The sequence below is a fragment of the Carassius auratus genome, chromosome 8, assembly GCF_003368295.1.
Source record: "Carassius auratus strain Wakin chromosome 8, ASM336829v1, whole genome shotgun sequence".
Classification (NCBI taxonomy): domain Eukaryota; kingdom Metazoa; phylum Chordata; class Actinopteri; order Cypriniformes; family Cyprinidae; genus Carassius; species Carassius auratus.
Window position 1 is genome coordinate 29,701,372 of NC_039250.1, and position 20,362 is coordinate 29,721,733.

Sequence of the window (20,362 nt, forward strand, 5' to 3'; positions counted from 1 at the left end):
ATTTACAATTTATTATTACCTAAATTTGTAAAAAAAAAAAAAAAGAAAAAAAAAAAGGTCAACTTGTATAATATTAGAAAATGACATCATAAAAATACATTATTGTCAATTACAAAATGTTGTGACAAATATGCATTTTGCACTGAACTTTGGAAAACAGTAAGAGACAACAAAAAACATTATGTAAACATTTTTGCTATGAACGTTTTTTTTTATAGTAATATAAATTCTGACAGTAAATAAAAACTGGCTTCTGACAAGATATAAAAAGCTTACATTTCAATTTAAAACCTAGGATAGGCTTTAGTGTTTACTAGTTGTATATAAAACTAAAAAAGGAACATTACGGTATATTAGAATATTCGATGCACGGATTGTAATTCATTGGTAATTCAGTTTGTTGGGCTGCAAGAGACCAATGGAAAAAGTCCAGGTGTTTCAAAAACAAATAAAATAAATTATAATGAATATTCAAGCTCAGATATATACATTCTAAATATTGCATAAATACATTTACCCAATACTTTAAAAAATTTCCCCCAACTGACTGACTATTGATGCAATACTCTACAAGGCACAATGCAGTATATCAAAATGTAGTTATTGCTATAATCTGACCCTGTCAGCCAAAAACTGGAATGAAAGATATTAAATTAAAAGCAATTTTCACATAACTCACCAAGAATATGTGCCCATTTATATTGTGGTTACATTTCACCCAAAAATTAAAGGTCCAGTTCTTCGTGATCCCATGTTTTAAACTTTAGTTAGTGTGTAAAGTTGTTGTTAGAGTATAAATAATATCTGTAAAATTCTAAAGCTCAAAATTCAATTCCAAGCAAGATATTTTATTTAACAGAATTTGCCTACAAAAAATGACCCGTTTGGACTACATCCCTCTAGTTCCTGCAGTAATGACGTCACTAAAACAGTTTTTTTGACTAACCTCCGCCCACATGAATACACAAAAAAGGGACGTGGTCTTGTTGCGCTCCGACAGAGAAGAGGAAGAGTTGCGTTTGTGTTTGTCGCCATGTCGTTGAAACACTGTTATTTTAATCTCAGAGTCCAATCATCTTTGTTTGGGCTTCCCAGGGACGCTGTACTTGGAGATTAATGGTTACAATTTTTGTTTAACTCAGTTCCCGAAAATTATAATCCACATGTAAAACTACATGCAGCACATTTTGCTGAGGACAGCTTGCTCAATCTCAATCAGTTTAATGCTGGATTCGCACAAAGATTATTCTTGAAAGATGGAGCAGTTCCATCTTTGTCTGGAGATGGCGTTGTTTATTGTCCACAACCGGTAAGTGTATTTTATTATTTAAGCTGGTGCGTTTAACAGTTTCTGTAACTAATTACACAAAGGGCAACTCTGTATAGCTTTGTTAACTAGATGTTAGGACTTTGAAAAAAAATCTAATGCGATTTTCATGCACATCTCATTAGTAAAAACGCTCCTGTGATTATAAGTACATCTGCAGCATGTGCGTTCTTTTACTGTCTATGGTTCAGATCAGGATTGTCAGGTTTTCAAAACAAATCCTAACCACTTGCTTCTCAAAACTAGCCCAATTGCGTTTCCAGGAGGGCAGCATGCTCTAAGCTGGTATCTAATCACAACTCGCTACGTATTTCTGAAGAAGGGACTTTATAGAACAAGGAAGTCATCAGCCCATTTTTATGACAGTGAAAACAGATTGTGTGAAAAATACTGTTTTTTTTACACGCGAAACATGAACACGTTATATTGCACACTGTAAACACAATCAAAGCTTCAAAAAAGAACGAAAAACGGGACCTTTAAAGAAAAAAATTAAGATTTCCACAGAATTCTTATTGCCATAATGCATAAAATTAAAAAATTAATTATTTCTAATGAGAGTTTAAAAACACATACATACACACAGTGTTTTTTTGGAACACAAAAGTCACAAGAAAAAAAAAAAAATAAATAAAATACTTTTTAAAAGCAAAATATAATTGTGTATTTTTTCCTCTTTAGCTGCAATGAGACATGAGAGAATGTACTAAAACTTAAAAAAAGAAAAAAAAGAAAAAAAAAGAACACATCTAAGTAACAGTGCTATAAAAGCTTGGAATGTGGTCAGAACTCTTCCTCTTCAGAACTCAGATGACTCTGCTTCTGACGAACATTCCAGTGTAAACATTGGGCCAGGCTCTCGAACCAGTCATTCACGGGATCACGAAAACAGATGGAAGGAACAGGAAAGCATGACGTTGTGATGATAATACTATAAAATAGAGCAAAAAAAAGATTTTTTTTTTTTTTTTTAAATGCATCAAAGCTTCACCTACATGCTTAAACATGCCAATCTGCTTCACTACTGTACATTCCCTAACCATATTTAAATCAAAGTATTGGTGTGAAGCACAATAGAATATATCTTTTGCATGCTGATCAATGCTTTGTGTGAAGCTGTATTATATACTGATATAAAAAGCTTACATTTCAATTTGAAACCTAGGATAGACTTTAGTGTGTACTTTTCCTGTGGTAATTGTATATAAAACTAAAAAAGGAGCATTACTTTATATTTGAATATTCAATGCAAACATCATATAGATTTTAAAATCTTTCTTATTACTTAAAAAGCCTGAATGGTTTAGCACCTCATTATTTGAATGAGCTCTTGTTATATTATGGGCATTCACTTCTGCTGCATTCTCAAAACTCAGGCAATTTGATAATACCTAGAATATCAAAATCAACTGCGGGCGGCAGATTCTTTTTCTATTTAGTGCCTAAACTCTGGAATAACCTACCTAACAAGAAGACACACTTTTGCAGTTTAAATCTAGATTAAAGACCCATCTCTTTAACCTGGCTTACACATAACACACTAATACGCTTCTAATATCCAAATCTATTAAATGATTTTTAGGCTGCATTAATAAGGTAAACCGAAACAGGGAACACTTCCCATAACACCCAATGTACTTTGCTACATCATTACAAGAATGTCATCTACCCTAATATTAGTCTGTATCTCTTTTATTCCAAGGCCACCATAGTCACCAGATCCAGTCTGTATCTAGATCAGAGGGTCACTGCAGCCTGGAACTGAACTGCTGGTTTCGTCTGGTCAGAGGAGAACTGGCCTCCTGAGTGAGTCAAGTCAAGTCACCTTTATTTATATAGCGCTTTAAACAAAAAAACAAAGCAACTGAACAACATTAATTAGGAAAACTGTGTCAATAATGCAAAATGACAGTTAAAGGCAGTTCATCATTGAATTCAGTGATGTCATCATCTCAGTTCAGTTTATTTGTGCAATCATTTACAATCTTTTTGTATCCTATTCTATTTTCTTTTCTTTTTTAATACAATTATATATTTAAAAAAAACTCTTTAACACTAGCTTGCTCTATTCTTTTTCTATTCTATCTGTTTTCTTTTTATTTATTATATTATTTAAAAGCCCTTGTTACATGTACTGCGTTTAAGCTAACTGAGACTTGTTATTGCACTTATATATCATTGCTCTTTGGTTGTTTTTGATTGCTTCAACTGTCCTCATTTGTAAGTCGCTTTGGATAAAATGACTAAATGTAATGTAAATGTAAACCAAGTGACCCCAACTAAGTAAGCCAGAGGCGACAACGGCAAGGAAACAAAACTCCATCTAAGAGAATGGAGAAAATAACTTGGGAGAAACCAGGCTCATTTGGGGGGTAAGTTCTCTTCTCACCAGACGAAACCAGCAGTTCAATTCCAGGCTGCAGCAAAGTCAGATTGGCAGAAGAATAATCTGTTTCCTGTGGTCTTGTCCCTGTGGTCGTTTGAGACAAGGTCTTTACAGGGGATCTGTATATGGGGCTCTAGTTGTCCTGGTCTCCGCTGTCTTTCAGGGCTGTAGAGGTCTTTTCTAGGTGCTGATTCACCATCTGATCTGGATACATACTGGATCAGGGTGACTGCAGTGACACTCTGATCTGGATACAGACTGGATCTGGTGGCTACGGTGACCTCGGAATAAGAGAGAAACAGACTAATATTAGCGTAGATGCTATTCTTCTAATGATGTAGCAGGTAAATTGGATGTTATGGGAAGTGTTCCCGGTTACGGTTTACCTAATTAATGCAGCCTAAAAATCCAGAGTTTAGGCACCAAATAGGAAAAGGATCTGCCGCCTGCAGTTGATTTTGATTTTCCAATTATTATCAAATTGCCTGAGTTTTGAGAACATAGCGGACGTGGAGGGTTATAATATAACAAGAGCTCATTCCAATACTAAGGTGCTAAACCATTCAGGACTTTATAAGTAATAAGCAAGATTTTAAAATCTATACAATGTTTAATAGGGAGCCAGTGCAGTGTGGACAGAACAGGGCTAAAATGGTCATTCTTACTGGATCTATTAAGAACTCTAGCTGCTGCATTTTGGACTACCTGGAGTTTGTTTACAGAGCGTGCAGAACAACCACATAATCTAACCTTGAAGTCATAAATACATGGATTAACATTTCTGAATTTGACATTGAGAGCATAGGTCTTAATTTAGATATATTTTTGAGTATAAAAATGCAGTTTTACAAATGCTAGAAAACTTGCCTTTCTAAGGAAAGATTGCTATCAAATAGCACACCTATGTTCCTATCAGATGACAAAGAATTGACGGAGCAACCATCAAGTCTTAGACAGCGTTCTAGGTTATTGCATGCTTTTAGGTCCTATAATTAACACCTCTGTTTTTAGCAGAATTTAGCAGTTTAGCAAGAAATTACTTGTCATCCAGTTTTTTATATCGAAAATGCATTCTGTTCGTTTTTCTCCAGGACCGCGAAGAAATATAGAGCTGAGTATCATCAGCATAACAGTGAAAGCTAACACCGTGCTTCCTGATGATATCTCCCAAGGGTAACATGTAAAGTGTGAAGAGTAATGGCCCTAGTATTGAGCCATGAGGTACTTCATACTGCACTTGTGATCGATATGATACCTCTTCATTCACTGCTACGAATTGATGGTGGTCATATAAGTATGATTTAAACCATGCAAATGCACTTCCATTAATGCTAACAAAGTGTTCTAGTCTACGCAAAAGAATGATGTGGTCAATAGTATCCAATGCAGCACTAAGATCCAATAGCACTAATAGAGAGATACAACCACGATCAGATGATAAGAGCAGGTCATTTGTAACTCTTAAGGAGAGTAGTCTCAGTACTATGATACAGTCTGAATCCTGACTGGAAATCCTCACAGATAACATTTTTCTTTAAGAAGGACTATTATTGTGAGGATACTACGTTTTCTAGTATCTTGGACAGAAAAGGTAGATTTGAGATTGGTCTATAATTAACTAGGTTTTTAGGGGGCAAGTTGTGTTTTTTTGATGAGAGGCTTAATTAAAGCCAGTTTGAAGGTTTTGGGACATATTGAAAAGTAATCAGATCTATTACAATTTTTTATTTTATTGTAGTTGATGTGTTTTGTTTTAATTTTGTTAATATGTGTATTTTGCATAATTAAATTTTTAAGTATACCAACTGTTATGTATACCAAAAATCCAGAAATGACTAATTATTTAAATATTAAATTGCACCATTTACAATTACAATTTTACAACATACAAACTATATCACATAGATAGTCATGGTTCATATATATAGAGCCATATTACTTGGCTACAAGTGTGATATTGCTCATTTCACTAGCTAGGACCACACCACAAAAAAGCTATGAATCTAGGGAAGAGTGGTAAGAGGATGAAGGGGTCGAGGGAATGGGATGATGGTCAGGTTGATCAGGGCATCTTGAATTGATGGCTCAGGGAGACTCAGGGTGGGGGTACCGCCACTAGCATATATTTAGGCCAGACAATGAGGACCCCCTGATACAACCTGATAGAAATATAATGTGGGATATGGTTGGCTGAATGGATGAGAAGGGGAGGCAAGGGTGGGTTCGAGAGAACGAGAGTAGCAGAACCGTATGAGGTGGCCTGGTATATATGGAGGTCTTGGAAGTCAGGTGATTGTTTGAGGCGTGGCCCTGCTCCCGAACTTTAGTTAATATCAATTAACTCCATATATAATGAACAGTGAACTTGTTCTGCCTGCTACAGTGTTTTCTCCTCTTTGCACCTCTTATGGTCTGCAACCTTTTTGTGCTGTATATACAGTATGCTATTTATTTCTGTCTCTTCTCATTTTGGGCTGGTTTAGGGTCAGTTTTCAAACATTCTAAGTTGTGTATGCTAATTGATTAACAAACAAACCCAAGTGTGGATGTACTGCATCCAATCAGTCATTTATTAAACAGACTCACACACTGATGCTGATGTTGATGTCGCAGCTGCACTTTAAGCCAATCATGATAGAGCAGCTTCAGCAGACAGACATTATGATTTTGATTGAGGGTGTTTTAGCGCAATAACGTATCTGATATTGAATGACTGTTTATTCAAGTAATAACAATGCCTAAATATAATTAAAAAGTGACTGGACTCTAAAAACATTTTCTCAAAATGATTGTGGAGTGAGATGACACAAATGCTCTATCACTGCAACTCCAAAATCAGAGCACATTTTATTAACATGAAGGCGAGCCATTGTACAGTAGGTACATGTATCAATAAACATCAGGGTGTGTGTATGAATGAATGTGAAATGCCTGCTAATTATGTTGCTTTTTCCTATCACTTATATTGGGCACTTTTTGCATTTACTGGATTATTCTGACTTGAAAATGTATGAATATTATATTGAATATTATTTACTCATCATTATTTTGTTTTAATGAGTTAGAAATAACCCTTTTAACCTTGAATGACATATTCTATCATATTATTTTGACAGTTAAAGTTTTGGGCGTTTTTTTTTTTGTTTAAGTGGGCGGGTTTTGGGCTGGAAATTGTCCATCAATCTGGCAACACTGGGAGTGACGTTTTGAATTGTGACTGTGGAGTGCATCCGCAGAATGTGTTTGTTACACTCTTGGTTTTAACTCTCTCTAGTTCCAATAAATAAATAAATGCTAATTGTAGTGTTCCAATAAACCATGTAAAAACTATTCTTCCAGCATTATGCATTTATTTTTCATTTAATATAATTTCTGAAAAGAACTTAGATTTTTATAGCATTGTGAAATAATTAAGACACGGAGGGAAGGTGGAGCGCTGTTACTGATCAGTGAAGCGAGGATTATTGAACAGAGTGATTATTGAATGCATTGCATTAGCACTCGTTAGCTTGTCATTAGCGTTTTCATTCGAACCTATCGCTGTTTTCTTTTTTCCTCTCCTCTCTCTTGCTCCAGTTTTTCACAAGTTCATCAAACAACTATGGTAAGAATATTTCATCAAGCACGGTGAGTAATGGCTTCTCCTGCTATTGTTATTTACACCTCTTGTCACATGTACAGTTTATCTATCTCTGACGCAGATTCACATGTGATAAATGCAAGGAAATAGGCTGACAGAGAAGATTTCAGAATTAAAAGACATGCATCAAAACTTTAATTAAGGACAGTAAGAATGTTAGGGCTCTAGATACGGCTTTGGATGCATCTAGCTCAGGGATTCCTGTACATTGTTTGGTTCCGGCAACAGAGCCCCTGCAGCAGGGCAACTGGGTGACAGTGAGGCAGCCTAGTCATGGGTCAAAACACCGCTCTCTGTTCCGATCAAAACATTAAACAGGTTCTCCCCACTCAGGGATGCACCCAATGAGAAACCTGATGAAAGTGCTCTTGTTATTGGTGATTCTATTGTACTGAACGTGAATATAGAGACACCAGCCACAATAGTCAAATGTTTACCGGGAGCCAGAGCCCCTGACATCTTGGCAAATTTAAAACTGCTGGCTAATGCTAAAGGTAAATACAGTAAGATTATTATTCATGTTTTCGCTAATACCATGGTATAATGAGCATACTCGCACCCTAAAGAGAGCAGCCCGAAAAATGGAGCACAGCTGGAGGAAAACAAAACTTGAGGTATTTCGTATTGCTTGGCGGGAAAGTAACCTATCCTACAGAAAAGCATTAAAAACTGCTAGATCCGATTACTTTTCTTCTCTTTTAGAAGAAAACAAACATAACCCCAGGTATTTATTCAACACAGTGGCTAAATTAATGAAAACAACAAGTGTTGACATTTCCCAACATCACAGCATTAATGACTTTATGAACTACTTTACTTCTACAATCGATACTATTAGAGATAAAATTTTAACCATTCAGCCGTCAGCTACAGTATAGCATTACCCTTACGAAAATTAACCATGGTTTTACTACAAATAAAACCAAAAAACCATGGTTACTATAGTTAAACCATGGTAACCACAAAATAACCACGGTTTTGCTATATTAACCATAGTTTAACCATGGTATTTGTAGTAAATCTGTGGTTGTACAAATGGTGGTCAACACGCCAAAAAACCATGGGTTACTACAGTTTTACTATAATAAAACCATTGTCTTTTTTCGTAAGGGTAGACAGTGCACTATAGACCCTCTGAGGAACAGTTCCACTCATTCTCTACTGCCGCGTTTCCACCGAAATTACCCGGAACATTTGTACCAGGAACTTTTTTTTCCCAGGAACTTTTTTCCCCCCAGACCTGTTGCTTTCTGCGTTTCCACCGTGGTGTAAAGTACCGGGAAGATTAGGCAAATAGACTGGTGACGTAGATCTGCGTTTGTTTCTCAATACAAAGCATGCTGATTTTGGACGTGCATCCTCGGTAGTTCAGACTTTGTGCATTCGACTCGGGAGTGTGACGTCCGCGACGACTTAAGTCCGGTAATTCTGCAAACAGCAGCGTACTTGATAACTTCAGTCAGCTGACCATGGCTACTGCAATTTTCCTCTCTGTATATTTACAATAAAACGAAATAGGATATCAAATACCACTGCCTCCTTTCGTTTTCATTTAAACATAATAACAGCTGCAGAAATGTACTTAGTTCAGGGATATGTGTATATATATACAGCCATTACAATGAAACTGAATATTATATAAATTTGCCTTTTTTATTTTCATTTTAACATATAGATAAGTTGAATACAGACCAAAGATAACCTGTTAGATTTACCCAAAACGTATTATATTTTATGTTTAACCACTAAAGAGACATCAGAGCCAGTGGCACATTTCAGAAGGTCTAGCCGAGGTGAGGCTGCTCTCTGCGGATACATAAGCACTGAGCTCCCGCTGATCGTGTGGAGCTCACCATCTCCGAGATCGGCGAAACACATTTTTAAATAGGGGCTGTCTTTATAAATAAACCACAGATTTTAGTTTTAAACAACTACGTTCTTGCCTGAAATACTTTTAAAATTACATTTCATGACACAACAACAGCGAGACTTTCTGAGGGGCATTTTTTTACCCGGAACTTTATTTTGTTCCTGCGGTGGAAACACAGAGAGTACCAGGCCAAAGTCCTTAGTTCCTGGGTAAAGTTCCTGTGGTGGAAATGCAGCATACTATAGGAGAGGAAGAATTGTATAAACTCGTTAAATCATCTAAACCAACAACATGTATGTTAGACCCTATACCAACTAAGCTCCTAAAAGAGGTGCTTCCAGAAGTCAGATCCTCTTCTGACTATTATTAATTCCTCATTGACATTAGGATATGTCCCCAAAACCTTCAAACTGGCTGTTATTAAGCCTCTCATGTCATGATTCTGCCCTCATGTCCTTGATTTTCCTCTAGTCTTGAGGCAGAATCATGACAGGCCCGTGTTTTGTGTACAAGCACATGGCCTTGTCTTTGGGCCATGTGCTTGCTGTCTCGTTTCCTTGCACCGCCCCTTGTTACCCTAGTTTTGTCATTATTGATTTACCTGTGTCACCTGTTATGTCATTATTAGTCTCCCTATTTATAACCCCTTGTGTTCACAGTCTTGTGCAGTTCATTGTTACTTTGTTACACATTGTTGCACTTTGAAGATACGTCGTGAGTCTTGTGATTGTTTACCTGTAGTTATAGTTCCTGTGTGAAGAGTCTTTTGTTTATTGTGTGTCCCTAGTCTTGTTAAATTATCTGTCTTGCCCTAGTTGTGGTTTTCCCCCTCGTGGGTTTTGTTTTCCCCTTTTTGTCCTCAATAAACCCTGTGTGTTGTGCATCCTGTCTGCGCTTGAGTTCATCCCTTACCTCCATGTGACAGAATGAACCGCCAAACTAAGAACTCAGCAGACAGGATGTCCTCCGATCATCCTCGACAACCGGAGTCCCATAGGCAATGCTGGTTGTCATCCCCCACTGACAAGAGGAAGATCACCCTTCCACTCTCGTCTCAGGGTGAGTGAATCCTGAGGAACTATGCCCAGCTATGGGAGAGTTTCTCCCACGAGGAGCCGCAGGTTTCCCCCTCGAGGACCCCACCTTCTGCCAAGCTGCCAGTGATCCCAGAGGGTCGTACCCTGGCCGTTGCAACACTGGGGGATCAGGCTCATCCCTCCCCGAATCCCAAGGCACCTTCCGCACCAATCAGTCTCTGCAAGAAACGAGGGAGACAGTCCTCGTGGGAGTCTGCCTCGGAGTCCTCAGCGTCGGAGTCAACTCTGCCGAGACTGCCCTACCACTACCAGCCACGGCTCTTGCTGAACTTCCCCTACCAGTCACAGATCCGGTTATTACCTCTGCACCGCGGCCGAGGAGAAAGAGGAAGAAGGGTTCTTCTGGTCCTGGTTCTCCTCATGAGTCCGTGATGCCTCTCCAACCCGCTGCTGTTCCTGAGAGTGCCGTTCCTGAGCATTCTGCTTTAAGCGCGGCTCCAGAGGTTGCTGCAGAGGAGGCTGTTCAGAAGACTGCAGTGGAGAAGACTGTTCCTGAGATTACCTCAGCAAAAGAGGTTTCTGTACCAGCAACAGAGAGAGCTGTGTCTTAGTCAGCAGTCGTGAGTGCTGAGGAGAGAGCCGCAGCCGACTCTGCTGCTGAAGCGGTATTGCAGTCTATTTCCGCTTGTCAAGAGATGCCAGTAGTCATTGCTGCCAAGACCCGTTCTGAGTATTTGTCACGTCTTGTCCCTAGAAGATCCTAGAAGCCCCTGCCAGACCTGTCTTGTCCCCAGACCCCGTTCCTAGAGCAGCAGTGAGCGCTGATCCCGAGCCAGCAGCAGTGAGCGATGATCCCGAGCCAGCAGCAGTGAGCGCTGATCCCGGACCAGCAGCAGTGAGCGTGGTTCCAGAGCCAGTTCCTGTCATGTCCACAGATGTTGTCAAGTGTCCAGAGACCCCTCCTATCATGTCCACAGATGTTGTCAAGTGTCCAGAGACCACTCCCCACCCTACACCACCCAGACCTGCCCGGACCCCTCATCGTCAGCCTTCATCCAGTCCTCCTAAGACTCCTGCCCCTCACTCCCACCCTGGACTTCCCCCCCATGAACTTTGTTGTCCCGCCTCCTCCCCTTCCTTGTTTGTTTTTTTCTGATTTGCCACCCTAACCCTGTCATAGTGTATTCATGTTTGCCTTTGTTGTTATTTGTCATGCCTTGTTGGTTTGTGTCTGTGTCTCAGTCAGTCATGTCCCGCGTTTGATGTCCCCTTGAGGAGCGTCTGGAAGCCGCTCCTTAAGGGAGGGGTTCTGTCATGATTCTGCCCTCGTGTCCTTGATTTTCCTCTAGTCTTGAGGCTGAATCATGACAGGCCCGTGTTTTGTGTACAAGCACATGGCCTTGTCTTTGGGCCATGTGCTTGTTGTCTTGTTTCCTTGCCCCACCCCCCTTGTTACCCTAGTTTTGTCATTATTGATTTACCTGTGTCACCTGTTATGTCATTATTAGCCTTCCTATTTATATCCCCTTGTGTTCACTGTCTTGTGCGGTTCATTGTTACTTTGTTACACATTGTTGCACTTTTGAAGATACGTCGTGAGTCTTGTGATTGTTTACCTGTAGTTAGAGTTCCTGTGTGAAGAGTCTTTTGTTTATTGTGTGTCCCTAGTCTTGTTAAATTATCTGTCTTGCCCTAGTCGTGGTTTTCCCCCTCGTGGGTTTTGTTTTCCCCTTTTTGTCCTCAATAAACCCAGTGTGTTGTGCATCCTGTCTGCGCTTGAGTTCATCCCTTACCTCCACGTGACATCTCATCAAAAAACCACAACTTTTCCCCCTAAAAACCTAGTTAATTATAGACCAATCTCGAATCTCCCTTTTCTGTCCAAGATACTAGAAAAGGTGGTATCCTCACAATTATATTCCTTCTTAGAGAAAAATGGTATATGTGAGGATTTCCAGTCAGAATTTAGACCATATCATTGTACTGAGACTGCTCTCCTTAGAATTACAAATGACCTGCTCTTATCATCTGATCATGGTTGTATCTCTCTATTAGTGCTATTGGATCTTAGTGCTGCGTTTGACACAATTGACCACAGCATTTTTTTGCATAGACTTGAACACTTTGTTGGCATTAATGGAAGTGCATTAGCATGGCTTAAATCACACTTATATGACTGCCATCAGTTTGTAGCAGTGAATGAAGATGTATCACATCGATCATAAGTGCACTATGGAGTACCTCAAGGCTCAGTAGTAGGGCTGCTACTCTTCACGCTTCATATGTTACCCTTGGGAGATGTCATCAGGAAACATGGTGTTAGCTTTCACTGTTATGCTGATGATATTCAGCTCTATATTTCTTTGCGGCCTGGTGAAACACCAATTTGAAAAATTCGTGGAATGCATAGTCGATATAAAAAACTGGATGACGAGTAATTTCTTACTGCTAAATTGTGAAAAAAAGAGGTGTTAATTATAGGACCTAAAAACTCTGCATGTAATAACCAAGAAAACTGTCTAATACTTGATGGTTGCTCTGTCAATTCTTCATCATCAGTTAGGAACATAGGTGTGCTAATTAGAAAACAACATTTCTAGCATTTGTAAAACTGCATTTTTCCATCTAAAAAAATATATCTAAATTACGGCCTATGCTCTCAATGTCAAATGCAGGAATGTTAATCCATGCATTTATGACCGCAAGGTTAGATTATTGTTATGCTTTATTGGGTGTTGTTCTGCACGCTTAGTAAACAAATTACAGCTAGTCCAAAATGCAGCATGAGTTCTTACTAGAACCAGGAAGTATGACCATATTAGCCCAGTCCTGTCAACACTGCACTGGCTCCCTATCAAACATTGTATAGATTTTAAAATATTGCTTATTACTTATAAAGCCCTCCTCAGTATTTGAATGAGCTCCTTTTACATTATAATCCTCTATGTCCACTACGTTCTCAAAGCTCAGGCAATTTGATAATACCTAGAATATTAAAATCAACTGCGGGCGGCAGATCCATTTCCTATTTGGCGCCTAAACTCTGGAATACCCTACCTAATATTGTTCGGGAGGCAGACACATGCTTGCAGTTTAAATCTAGATTAAAGACCCATCTCTTTAACCTGGCTTACACATAACATCCGTTAAAGGATTTTTAGGCTGCATTAATTAGGTAAACCGGAACCGTAAACACTACCCATAACACCCAATGTACTTGCTACATCATTAGAAGAATGGCATCTACTCTAATATTAGTCTGTTTCTCTCTAATTCCGAGGTCACCGTAGCCACCAGATCCAGTCTGTATCCAGATCAGAGGGTCACTGCATTCACCCGGATTCAGTACGTATCCAGACCAGATGGTGGATCAGCACCTAGAAAGGACCTCTACATCCCTGAAAGACAGCGGAGACCAGGACAACTAGAGCACCAGATACAGATCCCCTGTAAAGACCTTGTCTCAGATGACCATCAGGACAAGACCACAGGAAACAGATGATTCCTCTGCACAATCTGACTTTGCTGCAGCCTGGAATTGAACTACTGGTTTCGCAGACAGTATTTAAACTGAACAGAGATGACATAACTGAATTCAATGATGAACTGCCTTTAACTAACATTTTGCATTATTGAGACACTGTTTTCCAAATGAATGTTGTTCAGTTGCTTTGACGCAATGTATTTTGTTTAAAGCACTATATAAATAAAGGTGATTGATTGATTGATTTATGTCTGTCCCAGTATCTCCCGCAAATAATAGAAAAATAAGTACAAAAGATTGGAGAAATGTGATGTAGCCTTTTGTACTTATTTAACTATTATTTTTGGAAGCTTCTGAGACAGTGGTAAAGATCTAAAAGTTAATCGTGATCGACGGGTTGGCAACCACTGTTTTAAAGTCTCAATGTAATTAGCCTCCTAAATAAGGAGATTTTTCGATTGATAACACAAACTTCTTTTATTTTGAAACTTATTTCCTCTAAAACTGTTATACAGAATTATTTTACTACTTTTAGTCTGTTTTGATATTGATACTGACATTTCTATTTAACGGTTTCAAAGAAATGTTATTTGCTTGCATTTAAGTTAAAGCAAATGTATTATGCAAAATTCACTTTTACACCATGTTTGAACAAACGTGTGTTGAACACAACCACCCTACAATGATAAAAATCCACCAACTGACTTTTTTTTATCCCCATTAAACCAAATTTTGTGTCACTAGCAGGGGTTAAAGGAAGAAAAATACTTCAAGCCATACCTGTCACACACCCAGTTTAAGAGCACGTTTTTCGTCTTGTAATTAGGAGCACTTGTCCTCCTATTTTAAAATAAAAAAGGATCACCTTCTGATCAAAAAAAAAAAAAAACATTATGATAAAAAATTATCATTATATGATATTTGACTCTTTAAAAAAAAAAAAAAATTGGCATGTCGTTTTGATTCTCTTTCCAGTGGTTTTCAAATGGGGGGTTTCAAACTTGGGGGTCCGTGACGGAAAGCTAGTGGGTCTGCAAAACAATTTGCTATAAAGTATTTTCCGGACTGAAACTTGCGTTTTTTTATCTTCTGAAACGTGCTATGATTTATATTCTAAAGTGACTTATTAAGCTTATATTAAGACTTATATTAAGCTAAGTGTAAACACTTAAAAGCGGGTACTTCAAGTTTTATATAGATAAATATATTTCTCATGTCTGTTTGACAAGTAGGCAGTAGACCTATAATATAGACCATAGACCAAGATGGCAAGCACATTTTTTCCTTTATTTTACAAAAGCAAAGCATTGCACTGTAAATTTGAAGGTACTCAAATAAAAATAGACAGTTTTGAACGATGTCTTGCTCTTATTTGATGGATATCATATTTTTCTGCTGATATAAGGAATCCAAAGTGTTCGCGCTGGCACCTCCCGTGCAAACAACAAATCAGTTCAGACTTTATTTGTTTATCTGTCTGACTTTTGTACAATATGTAGGTTTTGCTGGACAGCGTGAGCATGACATGTTTTTCAAAACACTTTTTTTCATATCTGAAGGATGATGTTAGTAGATGTTCAGCATGAGAAGTACAAAGCCTTCTTTGTATAATAAGTAGCCTAATAGTTTAGCAACCACATGTTAGACTGCATAACGGTTCAGGCCAAATGAGAGGGTTGCAAGCCCACTATGTGTTTAAGTTTCAGTAAGTTTAGTTTAGTTTGCTATGGACAAAGCCACTGGCACCAATTTATATTTCTGCTGATGGGTTTAAAAAAAAAAAGCATTTTATTTTTTATTATAAACACATTTTCAACGCTGTTTACACAAGTAAATGATAACCGGGCTAAGTTATCATACACATGAACAAATGCTTAACATTTTTAAACATATTCATTACTCGGTAATTAATTGGTAATACTGGGTGTTAGTTTTTAATAGAGTAGGTTTTACTCTGTTTCGATGGTGCGTTTGATGAATTCACTACACCAAACTTATCTTGCAAAGTTAAATGCATGCAATTACCAATCAAATAATACACACATTCCTTCTATGATGGTTGGGCTTCACTAAATACAATTATTTAATAAACACCTGTTTACAAAAAGCACTTATTCATGTGTACACAGAACAAAGTTTGTGTTACTCGAATATCTGAGGGAGCGCAGATCATGATCATTATATATAATGGAAAGCAAGCCTACTGTAAGCCAAGAGATTTGTGCTGGTGCCCTCTCATATTACAATAATGCATTCTAAACATTTGCCAATAATGCCAAAAATTGCCTCAAATTAACTGTAAATATGAGAATAAAGTTATAAAAGCTGCAATACATTTCTTATTGGTTAAGATGAACGAATGTTTTGTGTTTTTCATGAGCACCCACGAGATCGCGACTATGATCGGCACTATAATTACTTTTTTATAAACCATTGTTTATAATGTTTTTTTCTTCCTAACATTCATTTTATTTAGGAACGTTTGGTAACCTTATTAAGCATGGATTTTATTGAAAAGAGCTTAGGATCATGTAACCAGAAGTTTTAAGATAATATGAATATGCTTTTTAAGTTTTTCTTGCCTCATGGGTTTACATTATCTTAACAAGCAAATCAATTCAGCATTAATTTCAGGGTGTGTCTGTGAAACTTTTAGGTACTATCATAGTAGTTTCATGCACATGTGAACGTCATGGCAACATACAACACAAATTAACACTTAACGTAATACGTAAATGTACGTAACTAACATAAATCAAGCAAGCTAGTATGCAAAGTCCACAAAGTGTTGGTGAAATAATACATTAGAGGACCAGAGAGAATAATATGGATTTTTTTCCAGAAAACTTCCTGCACAAAATAAATTGAAATACTTTCAAGGACCTGTATCTATGCATGTTTATTTTCAAACACTTTCCAGGGCACTTTATATTATAATTATTTATTTATTTAGATTCACAAACATTCAAGGATTTCAAGGACCCGTGGGAACCCTGTCGTCATTGAGTCCATTTATGCCAAGTCAAGTATGTTCATGTTAAGTCTGTTTATGCCAAGTCAAGTATGTTCGATTCAAGTCTGTTCATGCCAAGTCAAGACTGTTCAAGTCAAGTGTTTTTTTTTTTGGATTATACTTTGTCTTTGTGTAAATAAACTGCACTTGGACTTCTTACTTCAACTTGCTTTCTTAGTCCATTTGTTACATTGCTGAAGAATTGTTAACTGCAGGCAGGTGAATACTTCATCATATAGGATATATTTTAATATTCCTACCCAAACTGAATGAATAATAAAATGAATAAATATGTAAGATAATAGGACACACTGAGGAACAAATCCCATCCTACATTTCTTGTCAGCATACTTGAACAAATCTACTGAATGTTTACAAAAACTTATGTTGAAATGGTCATGCTGAGGTCACTTACCTGTCCCCATAGGCAATTTCCTGCCATTTCCTGCCATCAAGAGACACCCAGGCCGTGTTTCTGGCATCACGGGACAGCATAATCTAAAATCATAAAATGATTCAGTAAATGTCCTCATGCAGTCAAAGCCAATGAGCAGCAGGTGTTGTGGATTCACCTTGAGCTCAACATCAGCAGGCACTACGATGGGTCTGAAGGAGAGGGAGTGTGGACAGATGGGTGTGATCATGATGGCTGGAACATTTGGGTGGATCATAGATGCACCTGCTGCTACTGCATATGCAGTACTTCCTGTAGGAGTTGACACTACCACACCTGGCAAAGAGAACAAGAAAAATATTACAAAAAAAACCTGTTATTTTTCAGAAACGCACATCACTGAACATTATTGGACAAAATGCTATTCTTGAATTTCATCATCAGCATTGTCTCTTTATCAGTAAAAATATAACAGTAAACAGTATGAGTGTAACTACACAAAAATGACAGTTTGGTACATACCTTGGTTTTGAAATTACTGTTTGGTATGTTTTTGGTGCAGAAGGGGGAAAACAGAATATTCTTTTTTTCTGCGGTTTAATGAACAAACTATGCCTTATTTTACACTAACCATCTCCCTGAACAGTGGTGATCAGGTGACCATCCAGAAACAAGTCCACATTAGAGAGGTAGGAAGATGGACCTCTGTCTACAACGACTTCATTCAGCACCTGACAGAAAGATATATTATTTACAGAAAATAAGACAACGGCTTTATACATGAAAATATCTGGAAACCCAGCATATTAACTGCCAAAAATGAACAGTTTAAAGTGATGAATATCTGCTATGCACATATTACTTCAAGTTCAATGTTCAAGTTGTTTTGATCAAAATTATATCAGATTAAACAATAAGAGGATAAACATGCCAGTGTGTTTTGTGGCATTTCTTCCTGATGAAGTCGAAAATAATTTAATTACTCTGTTATTTTTGATTGTACAGATAAGGGCAATACAAAATTTTAATCTGTAAAGGGTCTACTTTTATTTGTATACACTCAGAATAACAAAAAATCTGTGCTTTTGTAAAATAGAGAAAACATACAGGGTGTGGTTTCTTAACCTCAATCTCTGTGAACCTCTCTCTGGAATGAGTCACAAAAATTAACCAAAACTCAGTGAATACTTGAAACACAGACATGACAAATATGTCTATAAAAATGTAACATTTAATTTAAAAGTCCGTAAAAGTGACTTGTAGTTTTGTAGGCAAACATCAATGCCTTGAATTTTATGCGAGCGGCTATTGGTAGCCAGTGCAAATTGATAAACAGAGATGTGACGTGTATTCTTTTTGGCTCATTAAAAAATAATCTTGCTGTCGCGTTGCTGCCACATTCATTGTAAAGGTTTGATAGAACTGGCTGGAAGACCTGCCAAGAGAGCATTGCACTAGTCCAGCCTGGACAGAACAATAGCTTGAACAAGGAGTTGTGCAGCATGTTCTGAAAGAAAGTGCTTGATCTTCTTGATGTTGAATAAAGCAAATCTGCAGGATTGGACAGTTTTAGCAATGTGGTCTGAGAAAGTCAACTGATCATCAATCATAACTCCAAGGCCCCTGGCTGTTTTTGAAGGAGTCATGGTTGATGTGGCTAACTTGATGGTGACATTGTGATGAAACGATGGGTTTGCTGGAATAACAAGCAGTTCTGTCATGGCAAGGTTGAGCTGAAGGTGATGGTACATTATCCAGCAAGAAATGTCTGTTAGACAAGCTGAGATGCAAATAGCTACCGTCGGATCATCAGGATGGAATGAGAGGTAGAGTTGAGTGTCATCAGCATAGTAGTGGTATGAAAAGCCATGTTTCTGAATGACAGAACCTAATGATGCCATGTAGACAGAGAAGAGAAGTGGTCCAAGAACTGAGCCCTGAGGCAAAACCTGATGATTACATTATTTTAAATAAGTCCACCCCACAAGATTACTGTTATAAACATGAGCCACGTCTAAAAGGCAAAGGGGGAGGAGTTGCTTCAATTTATAACAATGTTTTCAGGATTTCTCAGAGGGCAGGCTTCAAGTATAACTCGTTTGAAGTAATGGTGCTACATATAACATTATCCAGAGAAACAAATGTTAATGATAAATCCCCTGTTATGTTTGTAGTGGCTACTGTATACAGGCCACCAGGGCACCATACAGACTTTATTAAAGAGTTTGGTGATTTTACATCCGAGTTAGTTCTGGCTGCAGATAAAGTTTTAATAGTTGGTGATTTTAATATCCATGTCAATAATGAAAAAGATGCATTGGGATCAGCGTTTATAGACATTCTGAACTCTATTGGTGTTAGACAACATGTTTCAGGACCTACTCATTGTCGAAATCATACTCTACATTTAATACTGTCACTAGGAATTGATGTTGATAGTGTTGAAAATATTCAGTGATGATATCTCAGATCACTATTTAGTTCTGTGCAAACTTCATGTAGCCAAAATTGTAAGTTCTGCTTCTTGTTACAAAGATGGAAGAACCATCACTTCTACCTCAAAATACTGCTTTTTAACTTATCTTCTTGATGTATCCAAATTCCTTAGCATATCCAAAACCTCAGAACAACTTGATGATGTAACAGAAACTATGGACTCTCTCTTTTCTAGCACTTTAAATAAAGTTGTTCCTTTATGCTTAAAGGGACATTAAGTAACTTTTTAGGTATTTTATTATCTAAAATCAATATTTTTATTCATAAATATGCCCTCAATGGTGTACAAATACCTATGCCAATGTTTAAACTAATCCTTGTAAATGAAGAATTTATTATCTTTATATACATGGGACGGGTAGGTTGACGGAGGCTTCCATGTAGTTCCGCCATCTTGCAAAACTATAATAGCAGAGAGGGACAAAAAGTACTAAGCCAACGCGTTTCCACAGCGCGTTTTCGGTCAGAGCCAGAAACGCAGGTGCAGAGCAGTGAGAGGCGCTTGAAACTGCACCGGCAAGTTTAAAAGTCTGGATTGCATTCTTATTATGGACCATACATATGCCGCGCCACAGGAGAAGAAAACATCGGCGCCAAAACAGTCAAAAATAGAACGTAAAAGGAAACGTGACCGTAGATTACAGAAAACAAGAGTTAATGTCGGGGAAGCTTTTTCTAGGTGGAAAGAGCTAATGCTGGATAAAGATTTCAAAAG

General features: G+C 37.8%; 1 protein-coding gene across 1 annotated transcript in view; it reads right to left on the minus strand.

Moving 5' to 3' along the window:
• Nucleotides 1-823: 823 nt before the first annotated feature.
• The window catches only part of nadka (NAD kinase a), a 218,139-nt gene continuing 198,600 nt past the window's right edge, over nt 824-20,362 (minus strand). The window contains exons 9-12 of the mRNA XM_026270696.1: nt 17,783-17,882; nt 17,330-17,487; nt 17,173-17,255; nt 824-2,258 (exon numbers count right to left, since the gene is read on the minus strand). Coding sequence (XP_026126481.1) covers nt 2,111-2,258; nt 17,173-17,255; nt 17,330-17,487; nt 17,783-17,882 — 489 coding nt within the window. The 3' untranslated portion in view covers nt 824-2,110. The remainder of the gene's footprint in view (nt 2,259-17,172; nt 17,256-17,329; nt 17,488-17,782; nt 17,883-20,362) is intronic.